The 19,798-nt window shown below is 35.2% G+C and overlaps 2 protein-coding genes across 3 annotated transcripts; both read left to right on the forward strand.

Moving 5' to 3' along the window:
- Positions 1-6,571: 6,571 nt before the first annotated feature.
- Positions 6,572-11,850, forward strand: LOC149183527 (ABC transporter C family member 5-like). The gene is made up of 6 exons (XM_089417170.1): positions 6,572-6,776; positions 6,879-6,960; positions 7,970-10,411; positions 10,530-10,616; positions 10,739-11,392; positions 11,686-11,850. The coding sequence occupies exons 3-5, from the start codon at positions 8,048-8,050 to the stop codon at positions 11,303-11,305; spliced, it is 3,018 nt and encodes a 1,005-aa protein (XP_089273296.1). The 5' UTR covers positions 6,572-6,776; positions 6,879-6,960; positions 7,970-8,047; the 3' UTR covers positions 11,306-11,392; positions 11,686-11,850.
- A 140-nt stretch (positions 11,851-11,990) lies between these two features.
- On the forward strand, positions 11,991-16,669 carry LOC149183528 (putative ABC transporter C family member 15). Of its 2 annotated transcripts, none has more exons than XM_089417172.1 (6): positions 11,991-12,288; positions 12,393-12,607; positions 12,717-13,022; positions 15,338-15,401; positions 15,540-15,779; positions 15,886-16,669. In XM_089417172.1, the coding sequence occupies exons 1-6, from the start codon at positions 12,126-12,128 to the stop codon at positions 15,996-15,998; spliced, it is 1,101 nt and encodes a 366-aa protein (XP_089273298.1). In that variant the 5' UTR covers positions 11,991-12,125; the 3' UTR covers positions 15,999-16,669. The 2 variants fall into 2 exon arrangements, with proteins under 2 accessions (XP_089273298.1, XP_089273297.1); XM_089417171.1 differs by having other exon boundaries at positions 12,131-12,288; positions 12,365-12,607.
- The last annotated feature ends 3,129 nt before the right edge of the window (positions 16,670-19,798 follow it).

A 19,798-nucleotide genomic window follows, 5' to 3' on the forward strand; every position in this document is an offset into this window, starting at 1 on the left:
ATGGTGGTCCTCTTCTTGCAGACTTTGTTCCGAGTGTAATTTGTGTGCCACAGTGGAAAAGGAAAGCATTGAAGCTCATCCTTCTCCATAAGCCAACACTTTTAGTGGTGTCGGTAGGCCCAATCGCAACTTTCAAGATATATCACTCTTGATCTCTGTGTTCAAGCATGCTCAAAATATTAGAATTAGCTCAAAAGTAGACATCATGCAATGGTTGTTTGGTTAGTATTTCACCCTACTCTACCCCCTAGTGGAATTCTACTCGCTTGCTCACTTGCACTGAATAGTTTGGCACTTCTCCAAGCCCAGCCACTCAAGGGGTCTCGTTGAGTATCATCTCTCCACTCAAGGGGTCTCGATGAGTATCATCTCTCCACTAGCTCACCACTACCATCTATGTCTACACCCTCGTCTGGATTGGTATGTGGAAGTCTCAGAATAACATCAACAAATCCTCTCTCTGACAAAAATAGTGCAGAATCAGCAGGTCAAAATTCAACATATGGAGGATGAGTTGGATGGGGTGCACTTTCAACTTGCTGACCTTCAAGATCAAAGGAAGAATGAGGACTCAAGAAGTACGACAAGCAGTGTCGTGACATTCCTACACACCAAATGTCAATTGATCCCCCCCAGTAAGAAATGACAAATCCATGTAAATTTATTTTGATAAATGGCCAATTTTTTAGAGTCTATAGTAGAAGTTTAAATTTTGGAACTCGAAGGGAGTGTAGCAAAAGTCTCTCTGATCATTTCGAGATAATTCTCCCCTTCTTCTTAGAAGCTTTGATCATCTGGAACAATATGTAAATTTTATGTGTACTTAGTTGTGATTGGGCATAGACTTAATAGAAAAACTTTTCTTATTTGTGTCAAAAAAAATAAAATGAGAAAACGAGTGAAAGTTTGAAAACACTTCAACAAATGGATTCTTCAAAACATTGATATATGTATGTAAAAGATAAGGTATGTTTTGTTTTTAAGACTAAGTAAAGTCTAAGGACCCAATCAAAATATAAGATATTTTTTAAAGATAATTGAAAATATTATAAAAAATAAAAAGAAATAAATAAATTTATTATTTTATTTTAAAATTTATTTTTTTTAAATTAAATAAAAATAATTAATTGAAAATTTAATATACAAATTATTTTCAATTGAAAAAATTAAGTGAATTTTAATCCAATAAAATTTAAAATAATTAGCTTGACCAACATATTTGACCCTTCATCTTTTTATAAATCTTTAGTTAATTAAACAAAATTAATCTTTTGAGTATAATGTAAAAGTAATGTGATGGAATTTCCAGCAAAATAATGTCATTTTATAACAAAATGTCATCACAACATTATGAATTTATAGACCAATGTGTTAAATTTGGGTTAGGTGATTTGTAAGAGATTATAGGAAAATAATTTTACGAAAGCAAGGGAAGCTAAAATTTTAAATATAGATTAAAATAAGATTATTTAAATTTTAAAAACATATTTTATTATTCAATTAGATTACCAAAAAATAGATAAAAGAAATTATGTATTAAAAAAAAATTAAGTAAAAAAAAATAGAGAAAAAAATAATAATTAATTAATTAAATACATTTAGAGGTGTTTAGTGAAGTAGAAATGTTGTATTGTATTCTAAATATTTTGACTAAACCAAATTATATAAAAATAAATATAAAATATAAATTAATAATTAAACTAGTTTAGATTAATCTTAATTTTTAATCTACCAAGCATTAAGAGGGATCAAATCTCTTGAGATGTAAATTTTTTTTAGAGTGCAAAGAGATTTGATTCCTCTTGGCACTTGGTAGATCCGGAGCTAAGATGGATCTAGATTGGTTTTGTATGAATTTTGATTTGACCAAAGGATTTTTATTTGGTTGGAAAGATTGGGAAAAACTTAATAGCACTTTCCCTCATTTCAAGGATGGTACTCACAATAAATCTTAAAATTTTCAATCCACATGGTTGGTCAACAAAAAGACTTCAATTCATTTCAAAAATATACTTGATAAGGTTTAGCATGTTACTTATGTGAATGTTCAATTAACCCAACCACCCAAAATAAATTAATGGTACTCTAAGTAAATCTTAAAATTTTCAAGACACAAAGTTGGTCAACAACAAGGCTTGAAGTCATTACAACAATATACTCAATATGAACTCAACATGTTATTTATGGGAATAATCATTCCTCCCAATCACCCAAAATAAATTGATGGTACTCGAGCTAAAACTAATATACTCAATATGAACTCAACATGTTATTTATGGGAATAATCATTCCTCCCAATCACCCAAAATAAATTTATGGTACTCAAGCTAAAACTTAAAATTCTCACTACACTGGTCAACAACTAGACTTGAAGTCATTACAATAAGATACTCAATATAAACCTAACACAATATTTTACATGAATAATCATTCTTCCCAACCACATAAATAAATCTAAATATATCACTTGGTCAAAAATATATTTTAAAATTAATCTTCATTTATTATTAAATTAAACATTATTTTTTATAATAGCTAAATCATCCATTATAATTTCTTTCTATTTCATAATACTGTAGATTTAGCTCAATTGGTTGGGTACCTGTGGCATAAGCACTTCGCTATGAGAGGTCACAAAGTCAATTATCCTCAACATCCTCGGGATTAGGCCTAGCTAAAGCGACTAGTCCTTTCAAGTGGATCTACCTCACCCTCGGGATTAGGCTTCCCTAACGGGACTAATCCTTTCAAGTGGATCTACCTGGGACCGTTTCCATGGACATAGTACCACATCGAAACAAATAAATAAAAAACAAGATTGTAGATTTGTTAGCTCTTAAACTTAAAAGTGACTCACCCAAAATAAATTGATGGTATTCCACATAAATCTTAAAATTTTCACAAGATTAGTCAACCAAACTTGAAACCATTACAACAATATACTCCATATAAACTTAACACACATGAATACTATTTTTTCTTAAACACCTAAATAAATCTAAATATATCACTTTCCTAGAATATATTTTTAAATTAATCTAAATTAAATATTTTTTTTATATAATTGGCCAATAGTTAATTATAACTTCTTTCTATAAGTAAATTTATCAATTATTAAACTTAAAATTGGCTATTATTATACCTGCCGCAGCATGGGACACATCCAGGTTTGTCTTTGACCAAAAATTTATGTCAGGTATCCATAGTTTAACATTAGGAATTCATTTTTTGTTATTTTTGTTATTTTATTAAAATTTACTTATTTTCTAAAGTGATTGCTTGAGGTCTTATTATGGGTTGTTTAGTAACTTCCATTTCTATTAGTTATTATTTTTTTGTTTTTAATTTTTTTGTTTTTTATTTAACTTCTTTTTTTTTGAATAATTTAAGGTGACAAATTTTAAAGAAAAAATAATTATTATTTTAAAAAAAAAATAGTTTATTACTTTTTCATTTGACTTATATTTTTTTTGTCTTTTTTTCTAAGATGACAAATTTTAAAGAGGAAAAAATAATTAAAAAACATTTTCCTAGTCATTTTTTTTAGTTTTCTTATTTTTTAATTCTATATATATATATTCTTTTTCTAGTTTTTTTTTTTTCTCTATTTTCAATTCCAATTACATTAATCAGAAAAAAATTTCTTCTTTACAAATAGTTTTTATAATTGATAGCTATTATGATAATCAGTTATTGGTTTTTAGAAATTTGTGAGCATTTTTTATTAAGAAAGTTTTATTGATGTACAGTTATTAATTTTTAGGATATTTTTTTCCTTAACTTTGTTAAATTTATTTTATTTAAACATAGCTTTTATAATTTTTGCATCCAAATATCAAAAAATCAAGAAATTGGTCTTTTAACTAGAAATTGAACTACATGAATTCAAGAAATTAATCTTTTTTTTTTTTTTGTAAGCTTCGGTAGGACCCTCTCATTTTCGAATTTTTACAACCTCCGCAGGATTCGAACTTGACTGGGGGGTGTGAAAGCCATCTGCCCCAGCCATTACATCATGCACGTCATGTGCAAGAAATTAATCTTCTTAAATTCAAGAAGATTTTGTTTTTTTAATAACGTGCTTGTGATTAATGTCTATTGTTCTCTAGGGTCAAAGGATTTGAAACTCCAGTGGGATATTATCAGGATCCCACTTTCAAGTAGCTCAAGATTGTTCGACATTTATTGGGAGGTTAGTGTTCAATTTCTCATCTCTTTCAATTGGTTTGTTAAATTTGTTTTATCTTCTTTCCTCGAATCAAACACATAATATTGGTCTCACTTACCATGCAAAAAGTTAATGTGTGAATTTTGTTAAAGCCATACTTTATTCCTGGTTTTATTCAAAGTGACTGTACTAAATCACAAATCATAAACAAACCTATAATATTTAGAAAAAAAATTGGAAAGGGCTAATAATGCATTTTATTTATACAATTATTATTACTAATTATTCATAAATATCAATTAACATGTCTTTACAATTTTATTTTTAAAAATAATTTAATACTAAATCACAAATTATAGATCATCTCAACTCTTTGTTGTGCAAAAGAAAGAGACGTCATTTGAGTGATAACAATAAAAGTTTTGTTGCATATTCTCATGCCTTCACTACCACAAACACAATTGCATTCAACTCTATATCAATCATGTTTAATTCCCATGAACTTTGTAAGAGACAATTGGTTGTGCAAAACAATCCCATTGAGTTGAAACAAAGTTTCTCCATATCAATTTGAACCAAACAACCAAAAAAAATAAAAAATTATAAAGCTTCATTACAACCAATGATGTAGGGTGCTCACCAAAAAGCAACATTTTAGCACTACATTTTCACTTTCATTTCTATTTTTTCATGAAGGCTTTAATTGATCATCTCACATCATGTTATTAATTCGTACTCCAATTAGCTATATTTTAACTAAGTGACCCGTACTAACTACTACGTAGCACTTGTTAATTTATATGAATATGAATTAAATAAAATTAAAAGTACTAAAACCACATTATTTAAGATATTCTTTTGAAAAATAAAAAATTAATTTTTAAAAAGTTTAATAAAGACCATAGAATGTGCCATTAATAAATAATTAAAAGAGATTATTAAAAAAATTGAATTATAATATTAAATAATTAAAATATAAAGTAAAATTTATTTTTACATTGAAAATAGTTAAATATTTTTTTTAGAAATAATTAAATAAAAAATAATTATATATATATATATATAGTATGTGAAAAAATAAATTAATGTAAATTTATTGTAAACTTAAATTTATTAAATAATATATATATTCTTTGTTTATTATTAAATATGAAAATTAATACATAAAATAGAATTTATAGTTTAGAAAATTGTTTTTTTAATATTTAATAAATGGGGACTTGAGATAAATTTATATTAGTTTAAGTGAAGTCATATTATTTAGTCAATAAATAAAATGTTTTTTTTGACATTTTTTTTATTAATTTTGTTAAATTTGGGTAGAGATTATTGAGGATAATAAGTTTAAGTTATTTAATTTGTAAAATTCAAGTGTTCCGAGTTTATCAAGGTGTTAAATTTATTTATGTATTTAAAAATACATTTTAAATAACAAAAAAATCTCAATCTCCCCTACAACAATTATATTGTTGAATTAAAATTTGTGTGATCCATAACAAATTTATGAGAAGAAAAAATCACATCTAAATTCATAAAGACAATATGAATTTTGATATGATTTTCGGCTTAAACCTTTTCTCATAAACAATTATATTTTTTAAACTAAACCCTTTTTAATTCCCAACATAAATAAACCAATTTTATTTTAATCCCATAAAATTAAAAATTAAAAAATATAAATGGTTTATCTTATTGTAAAAATAAATAAATAAAAACCTTATCACCAACTTAATTCCCATGGGTAACCTGGTAAGTTGAAGTCCGGCCAAATCTTTGGCATCTATCATGAAGTGTGGTTTCAACTCTCCTGGAGTCCATCCAGATCAGACCCCTCGTATTGAGTCGACTAGGTGTCCGACCCCTTTGGGGGACTCCAGGGTTATTGGAAAAAAAAGGCAAAAAAAACATCACCAACTTAGCCTGCCACTCCAAAACAACAGGTGTATATTCCAATGCATCTGTTATTTAATGCCTCATGGCATTGCAAGTACCTCATTTCGCATCAAGGTCGCCGTTACAGAGGACCACGCAATTGACGACTTCAAACTGAACCATTCCAGAAGAGCCGATCAGAAAGGAACACGGAACAATTATAACCACCAGCGAGATAATTGACCAGTCCCATTTAATTTGACATATATAAAGGAGATTTTGTGGTGCCCTCGTGATTCCAGCGCAGTTTTCAAGATGAGGCCATTTTCTTTTGCAATGTGCTCATGATGTCGATGAATTTGGCCTTATTTTGGCCTTTTTCTGGAAATTCCCTGTCATAAAACTCACAGCTCAGCTGGCCGTGTTCGACACTCGGTCGACATACTTAGGCCACAGTCCCCAGTCCGATTCCCACACGCCACTCTGCATTTTAAAAATTAAAGCATCGACAATGGGCTATAAAGAGTAGTGGAATGTGTTCCCACTGTGCTGGAGGAAGCACAGAGGCCCTGAGTACCGTGCAATAGTGAATAGATTTTGTCTTCATCATGCAAATAGGTCATGGAGATAAAGGTTTTGTCTGCTGGTTGGTGATAAAGGTTGAGAACGATGAGTCATGGCCGCCACTTCTGAGAGACAGCCAATCTTGAGCAATGTCAGCTTTCTTATCCTTATGGTAACGTGTTCTCTGATTTACCCATCCTTTTGTTTATCCAGAATTTGGTCAGATTTCTTTAGATACAAGAATAGAACTAATTAATTCAGGGTTCTTTTTCAGTTTCAGCACTTGCAGGCTTCACCAGCAACAACTCGTGGTCTTTTGATTCAGATGAAGCTGACACTGCCACCTTTCAATACTGGTAGGTCTTTTCAGGTTTAAATCAAATCCCTGATCAGTGTGCTGCTGAGGAATTTATTTTATTTTGATCTCTTTACAAGTTTAATTAATAGCTTAGTAAACGCACCTACAAAGGTTTTCTTCGTGTGATTTCTTATAATTGATATACATTCTATTGAGATTGAAATTGTAAAATATTTTGTATTTTAGAATTATATGTATGTATTTGATATAAGTTAAAATTTAGATGAGAAGATAAAGATAAGAATCATTCCTATACCGACTAACCATCCAAACTAATCTCCATAATATTATCTTAAAATTTTATAATAATTAAACAATTCATATACATATATAAAAAAAAGTTATAATAAACCTAATTAACATTATTTCAAAATCTTATATTAGTAGATATATATATTCTGGCTCATCACCTCCTTTTCATTTATATAAAAAATAACAATCACCTCCTTTTCATTTATATAATTTATATAAAGAAGGTTATGTCCGAAATAAATCTCATATTCATTACCTCCTCTTCATTTGTATAATTTTTTAATTTTTATATAAGGTTATGTCAGAGATAAATCTCATATATATTCTTGTTCATCACCTCTTCTTCTTATATATTTGATATAAGAAATATTATGTTTGAAATAAATCCAATGGACATTATACGAATGGATATATATCCTTTCACATCACCTCCTCCAAAGATAGATAATAGTTTCTAGGACTCTCTCCTCTTAAACAAAAATTCTGAGAGCATGCATTCCTGTTTTTTTTGGTAACATCCAGATTGTTATGGACTCGTATGTTTATTTTTCATGCATGTCACCCACGTAATAACGATCTGGATAAGCCTTGTTCAATCCTATATATTCTCCTAAAAACTCGCAGGCATGGTTGAAATATATATATTGAAATATATCTCTCTCAATGTTATATTCATCAGGGATTTCACTGTATTTTTACGCAATGATTTTAAATTTTGATGGATTTCATCTGAAACTACTGTATATATTTTACAGAATGATTCTAAGCTTTCGAAGGTTTGCGAGCTAGTGCAACAATAACAGTGATCTAAATTTCCAACCACGATTGCAGTCATGGAGAACGAAGCTATGGAGCTACATATTGTTGCTGGTATTCTTCATCTGTTTTTCATTGCCTTGTTCATACTCAGATTCATCTGGAACAGATTTTTTTTCGTGGATCGAAACTGTGACATTGCATGTCCAGAGTCTATGAATAGAGAACTCCCGGAGAGAGGAAAAATACAGTCAAGGGTTTTGTGTCGATTAACCTTGACTTGCTGCCTGCTTCTTTTCATGGGTTATGCTGCGAATGGGGTATGGAGTTTGATGCATGATTGGTCCCGGGTTCGAATCCATTTCTTCTCCATGGTTGCAGATATTAACATTACAGGAGCGGTTGCATGGCTTCTCGCTTCTCTCTGCATGCACCATGAAAAGGTACCGAGAATACTTCGTCTCTGGTGGATACTAGCCTTCTTATTCCAGAGTAGTCTTTTGTCCATGGACGTGATTTTGCTGATAAAACAAGTGAAAGTTCTTCCATATAAGCTCTGTATGGATTTTATGCCTGTTCCCCTGTGTACCTTTTTGTTCTGGATTGCACTCAGAGGCAGATTGAACCCTGTTTCTTGTCACCCACATGATCTTCAGCAGCCGCTTCTAAATAAAACCCCACAACCAAAGTGGCTTTCTAATAATGGCCATTTCAGCATGGAACAAAATCCTCAAGATGAGATATGCCATATTAATCAGTTGACTCCATATTCCAGAGCCAATGTTTGGAGCCTGATGACATTCCATTGGCTCAACCCCTTGTTTGCCATGGGATACAAGAAGACTTTAGAGGTTGATGACGTACCAAATGTTGCAGGCAAGGATACTGCTGAAGAGTCATATCGAGTACTTGAAACCAACTGGTGCTGCCAAAAGGTCGAGACAAATATACAGAACCCATCAATGCTAAAGGCCATTCTGTCATCTGTTTGGAAGGGAATGATAATCAATGCTTTGTTTGCAGCCATATTTAGCTGTGCAACATATATAGGTCCATATCTGATAAACTTGTTCGTAGAGTACTTGGGAGGAACAGAGCATTTTTCCTATGAAGGCTATGTGCTGGCCTCTGTTTTCTTTGGTGCAAAGATGATTGAGTCATTGGCCCAGAGACAATGGTATTTTGGAGCCCAGCAGCTTGGGATGCGGGTTAGATCAGGCCTCACAGCTCTTGTATACAGAAAGGGCTTGCGTCTGTCTAACAGATCTAGACAGAAGCATACTGTTGGTGAAATCATAAATTATATGAGTGTGGATGTGGAACGCATTGGAACTTTTGCCTGGTACATGCATGATATCTGGCTTCTCCCTCTACAAGTCCTCCTTGCATTAGTAATTCTATACAAGAATCTTGGCATGGCGTCTATTGCAGGGCTTGTAGCCACAGTTGGAGTCATGGTGGGCAATACACCTTTTGCTAAACTACAAGAGAAATATCAGGGTAAGATAATGGAGGCGAAAGATAGACGCATGAAGGCTACCTCGGAGATTTTAAAGAGCATGAGGTTACTGAAACTGCAAGCTTGGGAAACCATATATCTACGTAGGCTCCAAGAGCTGAGAAGGGTTGAACAGGGCTATCTACGAACATATCTGTATACCTCCTCTGCAGTCACTTTTCTTTTTTGGGCAGCACCAACCTTCGTGTCTGCTATTACATTTGGTACCTGCTTGCTAATGGGGGTTCCATTGACTGCAGGTAAAGTGCTTTCTGCCTTAGCAACTTTCCAAATCCTTCAGGAACCTATATATAATCTTCCGGAACTGGTTTCCATGATTGCTCAATGTAAAGTGTCATTAAACCGAATAGCTACTTTTGTTCAGGAAGAAGAGCTGCAATGCAATGCAGTAGAGAATCTACCTAGGGACTCAGTAGACGTTGCAATTGAGATCAAAGATGGAAAATTTTCATGGGATCCAACCTCCAATAGATTAACGTTAAAGGGAATAAATTTGCAGCTAAGAAAAGGAATGAAAATTGCAGTCTGTGGATCAGTCGGTTCTGGAAAATCGAGCTTGTTGTCAAGTATTTTGGGAGAAATACCCAAGCTATCAGGCACTGTGAAGGTCAGTGGTACCATAGCTTATGTTCCACAGTCTCCATGGATTCAAAGTGGGAAAATTGAAGATAACATCTTATTCGGGAACAAGATGAATAAAACCAGGTATGAAGGTGTACTTGAAGCATGTGTTCTCAAGAAAGACCTAGAATTGTTTTCTCATGGGGATCAAACAGAGATTGGTGAAAGAGGCATCAATTTGAGTGGTGGACAAAAGCAAAGACTGCAGCTTGCTCGAGCAATCTACCAGGATGCAGATATCTATCTTCTCGATGACCCTTTTAGCGCTGTTGATGCACATACAGGGACTCAGCTCTTTAAAGTACTGCTTCTTTCCATCTCCAATTTAGAAAGATTTAATGAATTTGTAGACTGTCAAAGTGAACTTTTATTTGAATGTATAGTCCAATGCCTCCTTAACTGACCATATAATATAACAGGAGTGCCTGCTTGGAGTTCTGGCATCAAAGACAGTGGTATATGTCACACATCAAGTGGAATTTTTATCTGCATCTGACGTTATACTGGTGAGCCTGCTTTCTATACTTTCAAATTTGTAACCTCTATTTACAGAACAAATGACTCACTTTGAATAGGAAATTGCAAGTATCACGATAAAGTCTTAGGGATATTTTGGACAACTTGGCAGGTTATGCAAGATGGAGATATAGTTCAAGTTGGGGAGAATGAAGATATACTCGGTGGCACAGGATTTTTAACACTCGTTGGTGCTCACCAGCAGGCTTTGAATGCAATTGATGCAGCACAGATTTCAGCTAGGAGGATAGTGCCACAAACAGGCATTAGCGGAAGTAGATTCTGCAATGGCTTGGACTCTGAATCTAAGAAACTATATCAAAATGAGATCGCAGAGGACAAAGCACCGAGAATCAATGAAAACAGATTTGAACAGATTATAAAGGAAGAAGAAAGAGAAACTGGGAAGGTCAAAATGCAAGTCTACTCTTCTTTCATAACTGCGGCATATAAGGGTGCCTTGGTTCCTATCATATTGGCAGCACACATACTGTTCCAAGTGCTGCAAATCGGTAGCAATTGCTGGATTGCTTGGGCTACCCCTCCAACCCAAGACCAGAAGTCCACTGTCAGCAATAAAGTTCTCATTCTTGTGTACATAGTACTTGCTGTAGGGAGTTCCATGTGTGTATTGGTAAGGTCTTTGCTTCTATCAATTGCTGCACTTGAGACTGCATAGAGACTTTTCACAGCCATGCTTACATGCATCTTCCATGCACCAATGTCCTTCTTTGATTCAACTCCAACTGGACGCATCTTGAATCGGGTTAGTACATGTTTGTATTCAACGAGCTTGAAAAATGTTTCACAAGAAAAACATAACATAAGAAAAATTAATTTGCTTGTGATGCCTTTGTATTGTTCATTTAAACAACAATTATGAGTGCAAACTATAAACATCAACATCAATTTAGAATTGATATAGATTACAGATTTTTAAGTTCTTAGATTGATCACACTTTAAGGCAATAACCGAGATTGGTAGAATAATTGATGTGAAACAGTAGCATGTAAAAATGATTGTTCCTGCTGAATGAAATTGCCCTTCTCTATCCACAGGCATCGACAGATCAGAGTACAGTGGACACAGACATCCCTTACAGATTGGGAGGGTTAGCATTTGCAGTTATTCAACTTTTAGGAATTGCAACAATCATCTCTCTGGTTGCTTGGCAAGTTTTAATTGTCCTTATACCAGTCACTGCAATTTCCCTTTGGTATCAAGTGAGAAACTCTGCTCCATGAAATTTTGCAAATCATAGTTGCAGTTTTTTATTTTTAATCTATAGCCTTTTTACTTTTCAAGGGGATAGCCCTCTTTTGATATTTGATTACAATGGTATTTTTTATGTGTTACTGCTCTGCAACATTATTACATCTCATCTGCTAGGGAGCTGGCTAGATTGGTGGGCATTAGAAAAGCTCCTATCATACACCATTTTGCGGAGTCTCTTACAGGAGCTGCCATAATAAGAAGTTTCAATCAAGAAACTCGTTTCATGAACACCAATCTTTGCTTGAATGATTATTACTCAAAGCTCTCATTTCACAACAATGGAGCAATGGAGTGGCTCTGTCTTCGACTGAATTTTCTGTCCAATCTTGTGTTTCTCGCTGCTTTAATATTTCTTGTGAGCTTGCCAAATGGCACATTTGATCCAAGTAAGAGCTATTCCTGGAAAGCTTAATCTTCACCTAGTTGTTACGTAAGGCAATGAGGGTATGCCAGTGTGTTCAGAAAGTTTCTCCTACTTCGTTGTGTGCAGGTCTTGCTGGCTTGGCGGTAACATATGGATTGAATTTGAATGTAGTACAAGCTTGGGTCATATGGAATCTGTGTAATGTGGAAAACAAAATGATTTCCGTGGAGAGGATAATGCAGTATTCTAATATACCAAGCGAAGCGCCATTGCTGATTGATTCTTCAAGGCCAAATCACAATTGGCCATCAAGGGGCACAATAGTGCTTCAGAACCTGGAGGTGTGTGCAACAAAACCAATCTGGATGATATATTTCAAACCTTATGCTACTGAGAATTTGACTTTATCATGGGACTGTGCATTTGACGTTATCATGTGGATTTGATTAGGTTCGATATGGACCACACCTGCCATTTGTATTGAAAGGTATCACATGCGAATTTCCTGGAGGGGAGAGGATTGGGATAGTTGGACGGACTGGTAGTGGAAAATCCACACTTCTTCAAGTACTATTTCGTATTGTAGAACCGACAGGAGGGAGAATTGCCATTGATGGAGTTGACATCTCAAAGATTGGACTCCATGATTTAAGGTCCAAACTAAGCATTATCCCGCAGGACCCAATACTATTTGAAGGAACTATACGAAGCAATATGGACCCACTTGAAGAACATTCCGACACTGAAATCTGGGAGGTAAGTCCTCTTAAAAACAGTCAGTTTTGATGTCCATGGTATGTAAGAGGTTATTAGAAATATAACTTATTATTTTGCAAGACTGTGAAACATTTCACTTTTAAATGAGATCAGATCTATATAAGCTAGCCACAAGAGGCAACCGGGGACCGGGGTCGGTGAAGGCAGGTCACTGTTCTAGCTCTCACCAGGTTTTATTTTTTTTTTCTCTTTACCATAGTGAATCAATAACTTGTTAGAGTAACCTGGGCAAGGCATCAAACCTTCCAGCTGCCACTATAACGTTAAGAGTATAACCAACATCCCTCAAGCCAGATATACCAATAACTTATGACCTAGCAAGAGCTAAGACTTCCCGACCACCCAAGGGGTGCCTACTCTTCGAGCCTTATCTCAACGGGCCAAACATGTCCCTTGGAATTGATCCAAAGTGGATGGGAGAACAAACTGTGCTCCCAACCACTCAAGCTAGTAACCCAAGACACCATGTTCTATTCCTTTTCCTTTTATATGATGTGGTTTTTTGTTCAAAGGGGTAGGCACACCTCTGTAAGGGGGGCCTTGTTTGTTTTGTGGTTGACCCATCAAGGTGGTTGAGTTGGACCATTGTTTGTTCTGCAGTTGAGTCATCAAGGCCTTCAAGTCACAGTGCAAACAGCATCATCTCTTACATTATGTGGTCCTTTGTCAAAGGTGTTGGCGCTTCTCTGTAAAGAGCACATTGTGTGTTTGGCAGTTGGGTGTCAAAGCCTTTAAATCGGGCCATTGTTTGTTCCACGGTTAAGCCATCAAGGCTGTTAAGTTGGTCATAGTCTAACTCTTTTATGTTTTGGTTTTTTTCGGGAACATTTTTTAGTCAAAATTTTCCCAAAATCTAGTAGACATTTGTTAAAATCACAAGTCTGAGCTGTGTAGTCTGTATAATCCAATTGTTTTAGGGGTTTTTCTAGGTGTTGAATTCATTTATGTAGTCAAAAACACATTTTAAACAATCAAGGATCACAATCTCATCCAAAATTATAGGGCGAGATTTCTGCTAAACCAGCCAAAACATTAAAGAATTAAACAACGCCATTAAGTTGGGCTGGGTGATATATTCACAGCGTAAACAGCAGTGTCTCACATCATGTGATCCATTTCTCAAAGGGGTTGGTGCACCCTAAGGGCACCATTGTTTGTTCCAAAGTTGGCCCATCAAGGTGGTTAAGTCTAGCGATTGTTTGTTCCACAATTGAATCATCAAGGTTGTTCAGTCCCACCAAGGAATGTCTGATCATCAAGGTTGGTCAGTCCAACCAAGGAATGTCTTCAGTCCAACCAAGGAATGTCTGAGCAGAGCGTGAACAGCATTCCACCTCTTAATAGGGCAGTAGTATTTTAGTTTAAAGAGGCCAGTAGTAGTTTAGTTTAAAGAGGTTAATTTTTTTTTTACCTTTTTCTAGTGTCTTGTTTGGTTAAATTTTGTTTGAAATCTAATTAGAAATCAGGAAAAATGTAGTTTTATTTCATTGAGTCTACTAAATTCAAGTGCCTCAAAATTTGGAACAATGGTTAAGTGCCTCAAAATTTGGAATAATCTTGACACCTTTTCTATATTTGCAATTCTTTGAGTATTTATTGAGAAAGTGTCAAGATTATTCCAAATTTTGCTTTTAAGTAATAAGCATTTAGCACCTATTATGGGTGTAAGAATGACTTTTGGGTTTTTATCATTGGAATTTGGCTACATGATTTTTTAGTAAAATCACAATGTTTTGTCCTTTAAATTGTATTTGTAAATGAAACAAATGGATTCAGCATTCTATAAAACTTTGGGGCACTTGAATTGAGTAGACTCAACATCTTGGGGCACTTTCCAGAGGCGATCTATCTAGACTTCAAATATAGAGAAATTTGAATCTAGATCGCCTCTGGAAAACATTGAAGTCTCACACTAGACTGGTTTTATCTCAGTTTTATTTTTCCATTTCAGAGGTTCAATGACCTCCCCCCTGTTTGTATTACTTAACTGGAATGATCAACGGTTTTAAAGATGTTTCTTAGCTGGTTGCCATGTGCTGTGGTCAATATTTTTGTCCACGGAAAGCTATTTTGTATCAATATAATTTTCTCTAATTTAAAAAAAATGTGTTTGACCACCACTTACAGAACTCTAATTCCTTAAGGCGAGCAGATAGCATTGAACTAGTTTGGCTTATTCTAAATTATCCACGTATCTATTTGGCATCCAATCTGATTATAAGATATGATGAAGCTATTGTCACAATTCTAACAGAAAAATGAACTGACAACAACTGTTCTTTTGGATTTTCTAGGCTTTGAACAAATGTCAGATTGGACAAGCCTTGTGCTCTCGTAGAGAGAAGCTTGATACATTAGGTTAGTTTCTACATGCTTCTTCCCTTTTATCAGTTATGGCTTGACAACTTAATCAGTTTCTGTATGTTTCTTCCCTTTTATCATACATGTATGGATGTGTACTTGAATAATTTTGTTAGAAAGTGATTTTCAATTCAGTGACAGAAAATGGAGAGAATTGGAGTGTGGGCCAACGCCAGCTTCTTTGTTTAGGACGTGCCTTGTTAAAGCACAGCCGCATTTTAGTAATGGATGAGGCCACAGCCTCTGTGGATACTGCAACTGACACCATTATCCAACAAATAATACAATCAGAGTCTCATGGATGTACAGTGATCACTATAGCCCACAGAATTCCCACAGTAATAGATAGTGATAAGGTGTTGGTACTTAATGAAGGTGCGTATGTTTGTTCTCTCTTTGGAGTCGTTGTAAATTCTGTCAATGCTTCATGGATTGTTTTTAATGGCTTCAGTTAGGACTATCTAAACCCTCATGTTTCCAGGAAAAATTGTTGAATACGACTCCCCAGCTAAACTTCTTGAAGATGAATCTTCATCTTTTGCAAAGCTCGTATCAGAATTTTCTGCAAGATCAACGAATTTTCCAACCTATTGATCGTGCCAGTCTGAATCAATTTCAAGGATACCAACTATTCAGCATGGCCGAGGATGATAAGAAAGTAAATGTAACAATGTTGCCGTGGAGAACAGTGACAGACACTGAAGTCAGCAAGGTGAGACAGGGCCAGGTCACGGAAGAGTACAGAATTATGGTGAAAGAAGATCACCCAGAGATTTTCAAGTTGCAGTTAGATGTTTCAAACACAAAATGTGTTTTACAACATCGGCATTTCTTTCATGTCCCCATTGATTCACTATTTGTTCTGCATTTTATAGCAGCACACCTAAATTGTACAAACTTGGACAATTCGCTTTAGTTGTCAATCCTCCTAGAAAACCACTGCACTGAGGGGATTCCAGAGAGCTCACTTGTTTTAAAGTCGTCCAAACAACTGAGTCTCAGTGAGAGGAAAACCCAGTTGCGTGGCATGTATTTCAGTGATACCAATTTCATAGAATAGTCATACTACCCGATTTGATGAAACAATTAATTTTGTGAGGGTGATACCGATTTGATGAAACAATTAATTTTGTGAGGGTGATACGATTTGAGATCATAAGATGAATAGATATGAGAAAAGTATAAGCCCTTGCAGCAATTCCATACCAATTGAGATCATAGGATGAATACAAATGAGAAAAGTAAAAAAAAGTGAAGGAGATGAATAGAGATGAGGAAAGTACAAGACTTTGTAGCAATTTTATACAAATTGCTCTAATCCATACCTAGTGGAGATCATAAGATGAATACAAATGAGAAAAGTAAAGAAAAGTGAAGGATTTTTTGTTGCCAATTATTTATGGTAAAGGAAGCAAGATGCCCATTGTTCAGATTAGCGGTGTATGCCTCTCATAAATGTTGAGATCATCAGATCAATACAAATGAGAAAAGTAAAGGACTTTGTAACTAGTTGTCATCTTATGAATCTTCTCTACCATAAGATAGAACATAAACTTTTGTTGTCATATTTATTTATGTTAAAAGAAGCAAGATATTTTACTGTGTAGGTTGGAAGTGCGGTGTCTGATATATGTAAGAGTAAGAGTAATGTTGATTAATTCAAATGGTAAAAATATAAAAGATGGAGATGTTTGTAGTTTAATGTTTTGTTAATTTTTTTTTATGCTTGTTATATATATATATATATATATATAAAAAGTTGCATGAAATGCCAAAACGTTTAGAAGTTTGAAAATAGAAACGCAGTCGAAATGCCATGTGTATATATATATATATATATATATATATATATATATATATAACTGAAACATATTATTTTGCAATGCTGGATGCGGGCGATCAACAAGGACAATGAGGTGGCGGTCGATTGAATTGGCATGTGGCTAGCCCACATGGCCTTCCGTAGACTGGCACAGTGGTCTAAAATTGGCATTAACAATAGCCATAAATGCAATTTAAGGGGGTGTTGTCTCCAACCTGTAAGCAACCACCCACCTAGTCTCTGCGCAAACATGAATTCCATGGATAATTTCACCGCTGCACCTGTCCATCCTCCTCTGCACTGCAATGCCTCTGCCCTCAAGTCGCTGCAGCACCCAGCTCCCAGACAACCACCGGGAGACGCTGCCACCTCCTCTACTGCATTGATTTCGGCCATGGAATTCACTTCACCCAGAGCCTGGATTGCCATTTTGTCTTCCATTCGGCCTTTGCTGTTAGTCCCTCCGCTGAGCAACCCGCAAATTCAACTGAGTCTCTGCATCACTCTGAGCCCAATCCCGGAAGGAATTCTCAAACTTCTGAAGACAATATGACGAGAATGCGACACCGTATGCGCAGTCGCAGGGAAGGAAGCAGAGGGAACCTGACTCGTCCCCAACATTCTCCAGTTTCTGATTCCACTTCCTCTCTGGCCGAGCAGACTCCTGGGCGCTACCCAAACACCCATAGTGGAAGAGGTCGCTCTCAATCTTTCTGCCTCCATTCATCGACCCCTGCTTCGCCTCCCAGCAGCATTCCTTCCATTTGTGCCTCGCCTCCCAGTGTTACTCCATCCAATCCACAGCTGCATCCCTAGACTGCCCAATTCACATTTCGTAACTAAAACTTAAAAGCCTAGCTCATTTCGATGGATCAATGCTGCTACCATCTCCATTTTCTTTCATGAGACGAAGCAAGCAATTGAGGGACATGCCACAACGGGTGGTGGTCGCACCAGCGCAACTGAGGAGCAGGCCATTGCGGGAGATGGTCGCACCAAAGCAATTGAGAGACAAGACATTGAGGGTGGTGGCTGCACCACTGAAGGAGGTGGCCACACCAAAGCTAAACCAGACATGGCTCAGACGAGCACCCACGGAGTAGGGAAGAGGCACACAGAAAAGGAGACGGGACAAGTAGGGAAGGAGATGGACAAGGACCAACACGCAGACAAGGCCATGGACCCTTATCTTTGTTTCATCGAGGAGGAACATCCAGCGCAGCAGGTAGGCAACACGGAGGCCTCGCAACAGGCAGGTGGCGACATGGAGGATTACATGTGCTTCATCGTGGAGGAACACCCGTCGTCTCCGCCTCGCTCTTAGTCAGCCACACAGCTCACCACGTGTCCGCAACACAGCTCGCCACGTGTTCGCCACACAGCTCGCCATGTGTTCGCCACACAGCCTACCACGTGTCTATTTACTCAGGTTTTTGGAACTTTTCTTTCTAGATTTTTTTAATGGGGTTCTGGGAAAAAAAAATTGTTGGCTTTAGGTTCCTTAGCTGGTTTTTTGTTTCACTATGAACACTACTAAAAAACTGTGTGCATTTGCTGGTTTCCCGTGTGTAGGCAGCAAGTTAAATTTTGAAATCGTTTTTTTGATTCGCACTGGTTTCCCATTATGGGCAGTCCAAACTTTGTCTCCACTGTTTTTTGCCATTACTCAGGCATGGATAGGCACAGGCCAAGGCCTCAGTGTACAATATTTTTTCAGTAATAGAATTAGCCTAACTTAGAAAAAAAACATATTATTTTGCAAGAAAAGACAAATGAGATATATAAATGACATTTTAGAATGAAATCCAAATTTATATTAACTACAATAGATGATTACATAATGCAAATATCCAAAATCAGACTTTATAGTTGAGGCTTTACATTTAAGACTCCAAAATCAGCTTTTTTATGTGAGGCTATATGTGTTAAAACTGAAATAAGACATAAACTAAAGACAATTATCGCTATACTAACATATCATTACTAATATATATTAAATAACACATTATTTTGCAAGAAAAAAAGAATGAGATATAAATGACATTTTAGAATGAAATCCAAATTTATATTAACTACAACAGATGATTACATAATGCAAATATCCAAAATTAGCCTTTATAAATGAGGCTTTACATCTAAGACTCCAAAATCAGTCTTTATGTGAGGCTATATGTGCTAAAACTGAAATAAAACATGAACTAAAGACAATTATTCCTACACTAACATATCATTACTAATAAAACTCCTCATCCTCATCAACAAATATAGAACAAGATGCTTGTTTAGCAGAAGGGCTCGTAGGGTTTCTAGAGAATTCTATTTTTTTCATCTTCTAGAGAATTCTATGTGTGAGAAATGAATGAATGAAGTGCCTTTTTATAAAAAGAAGAGGCTCATAGGGTTTCTAGAGAATTCTATTTGTAAAAAATAAAAATAAAAATAGCTAACCACATAATAATTGTTGTATTAGTGTATTTGCGTGTTAGAAGGGGCCCACGCCTTTCTTTTGGAACGACCGGCGATGTTTAAGCCCCGTTTCAAAGTCCTTTTGGTGTTTCGGGCCATCCCCGGT

The sequence above is a fragment of the Pinus tabuliformis genome, chromosome 3_2 (genome assembly GCF_031772625.1).
Source record: "Pinus tabuliformis cultivar Carrire ecotype Pingquan chromosome 3_2, CPIR1, whole genome shotgun sequence".
Taxonomy (NCBI): Eukaryota; Viridiplantae; Streptophyta; class Pinopsida; order Pinales; family Pinaceae; genus Pinus; species Pinus tabuliformis.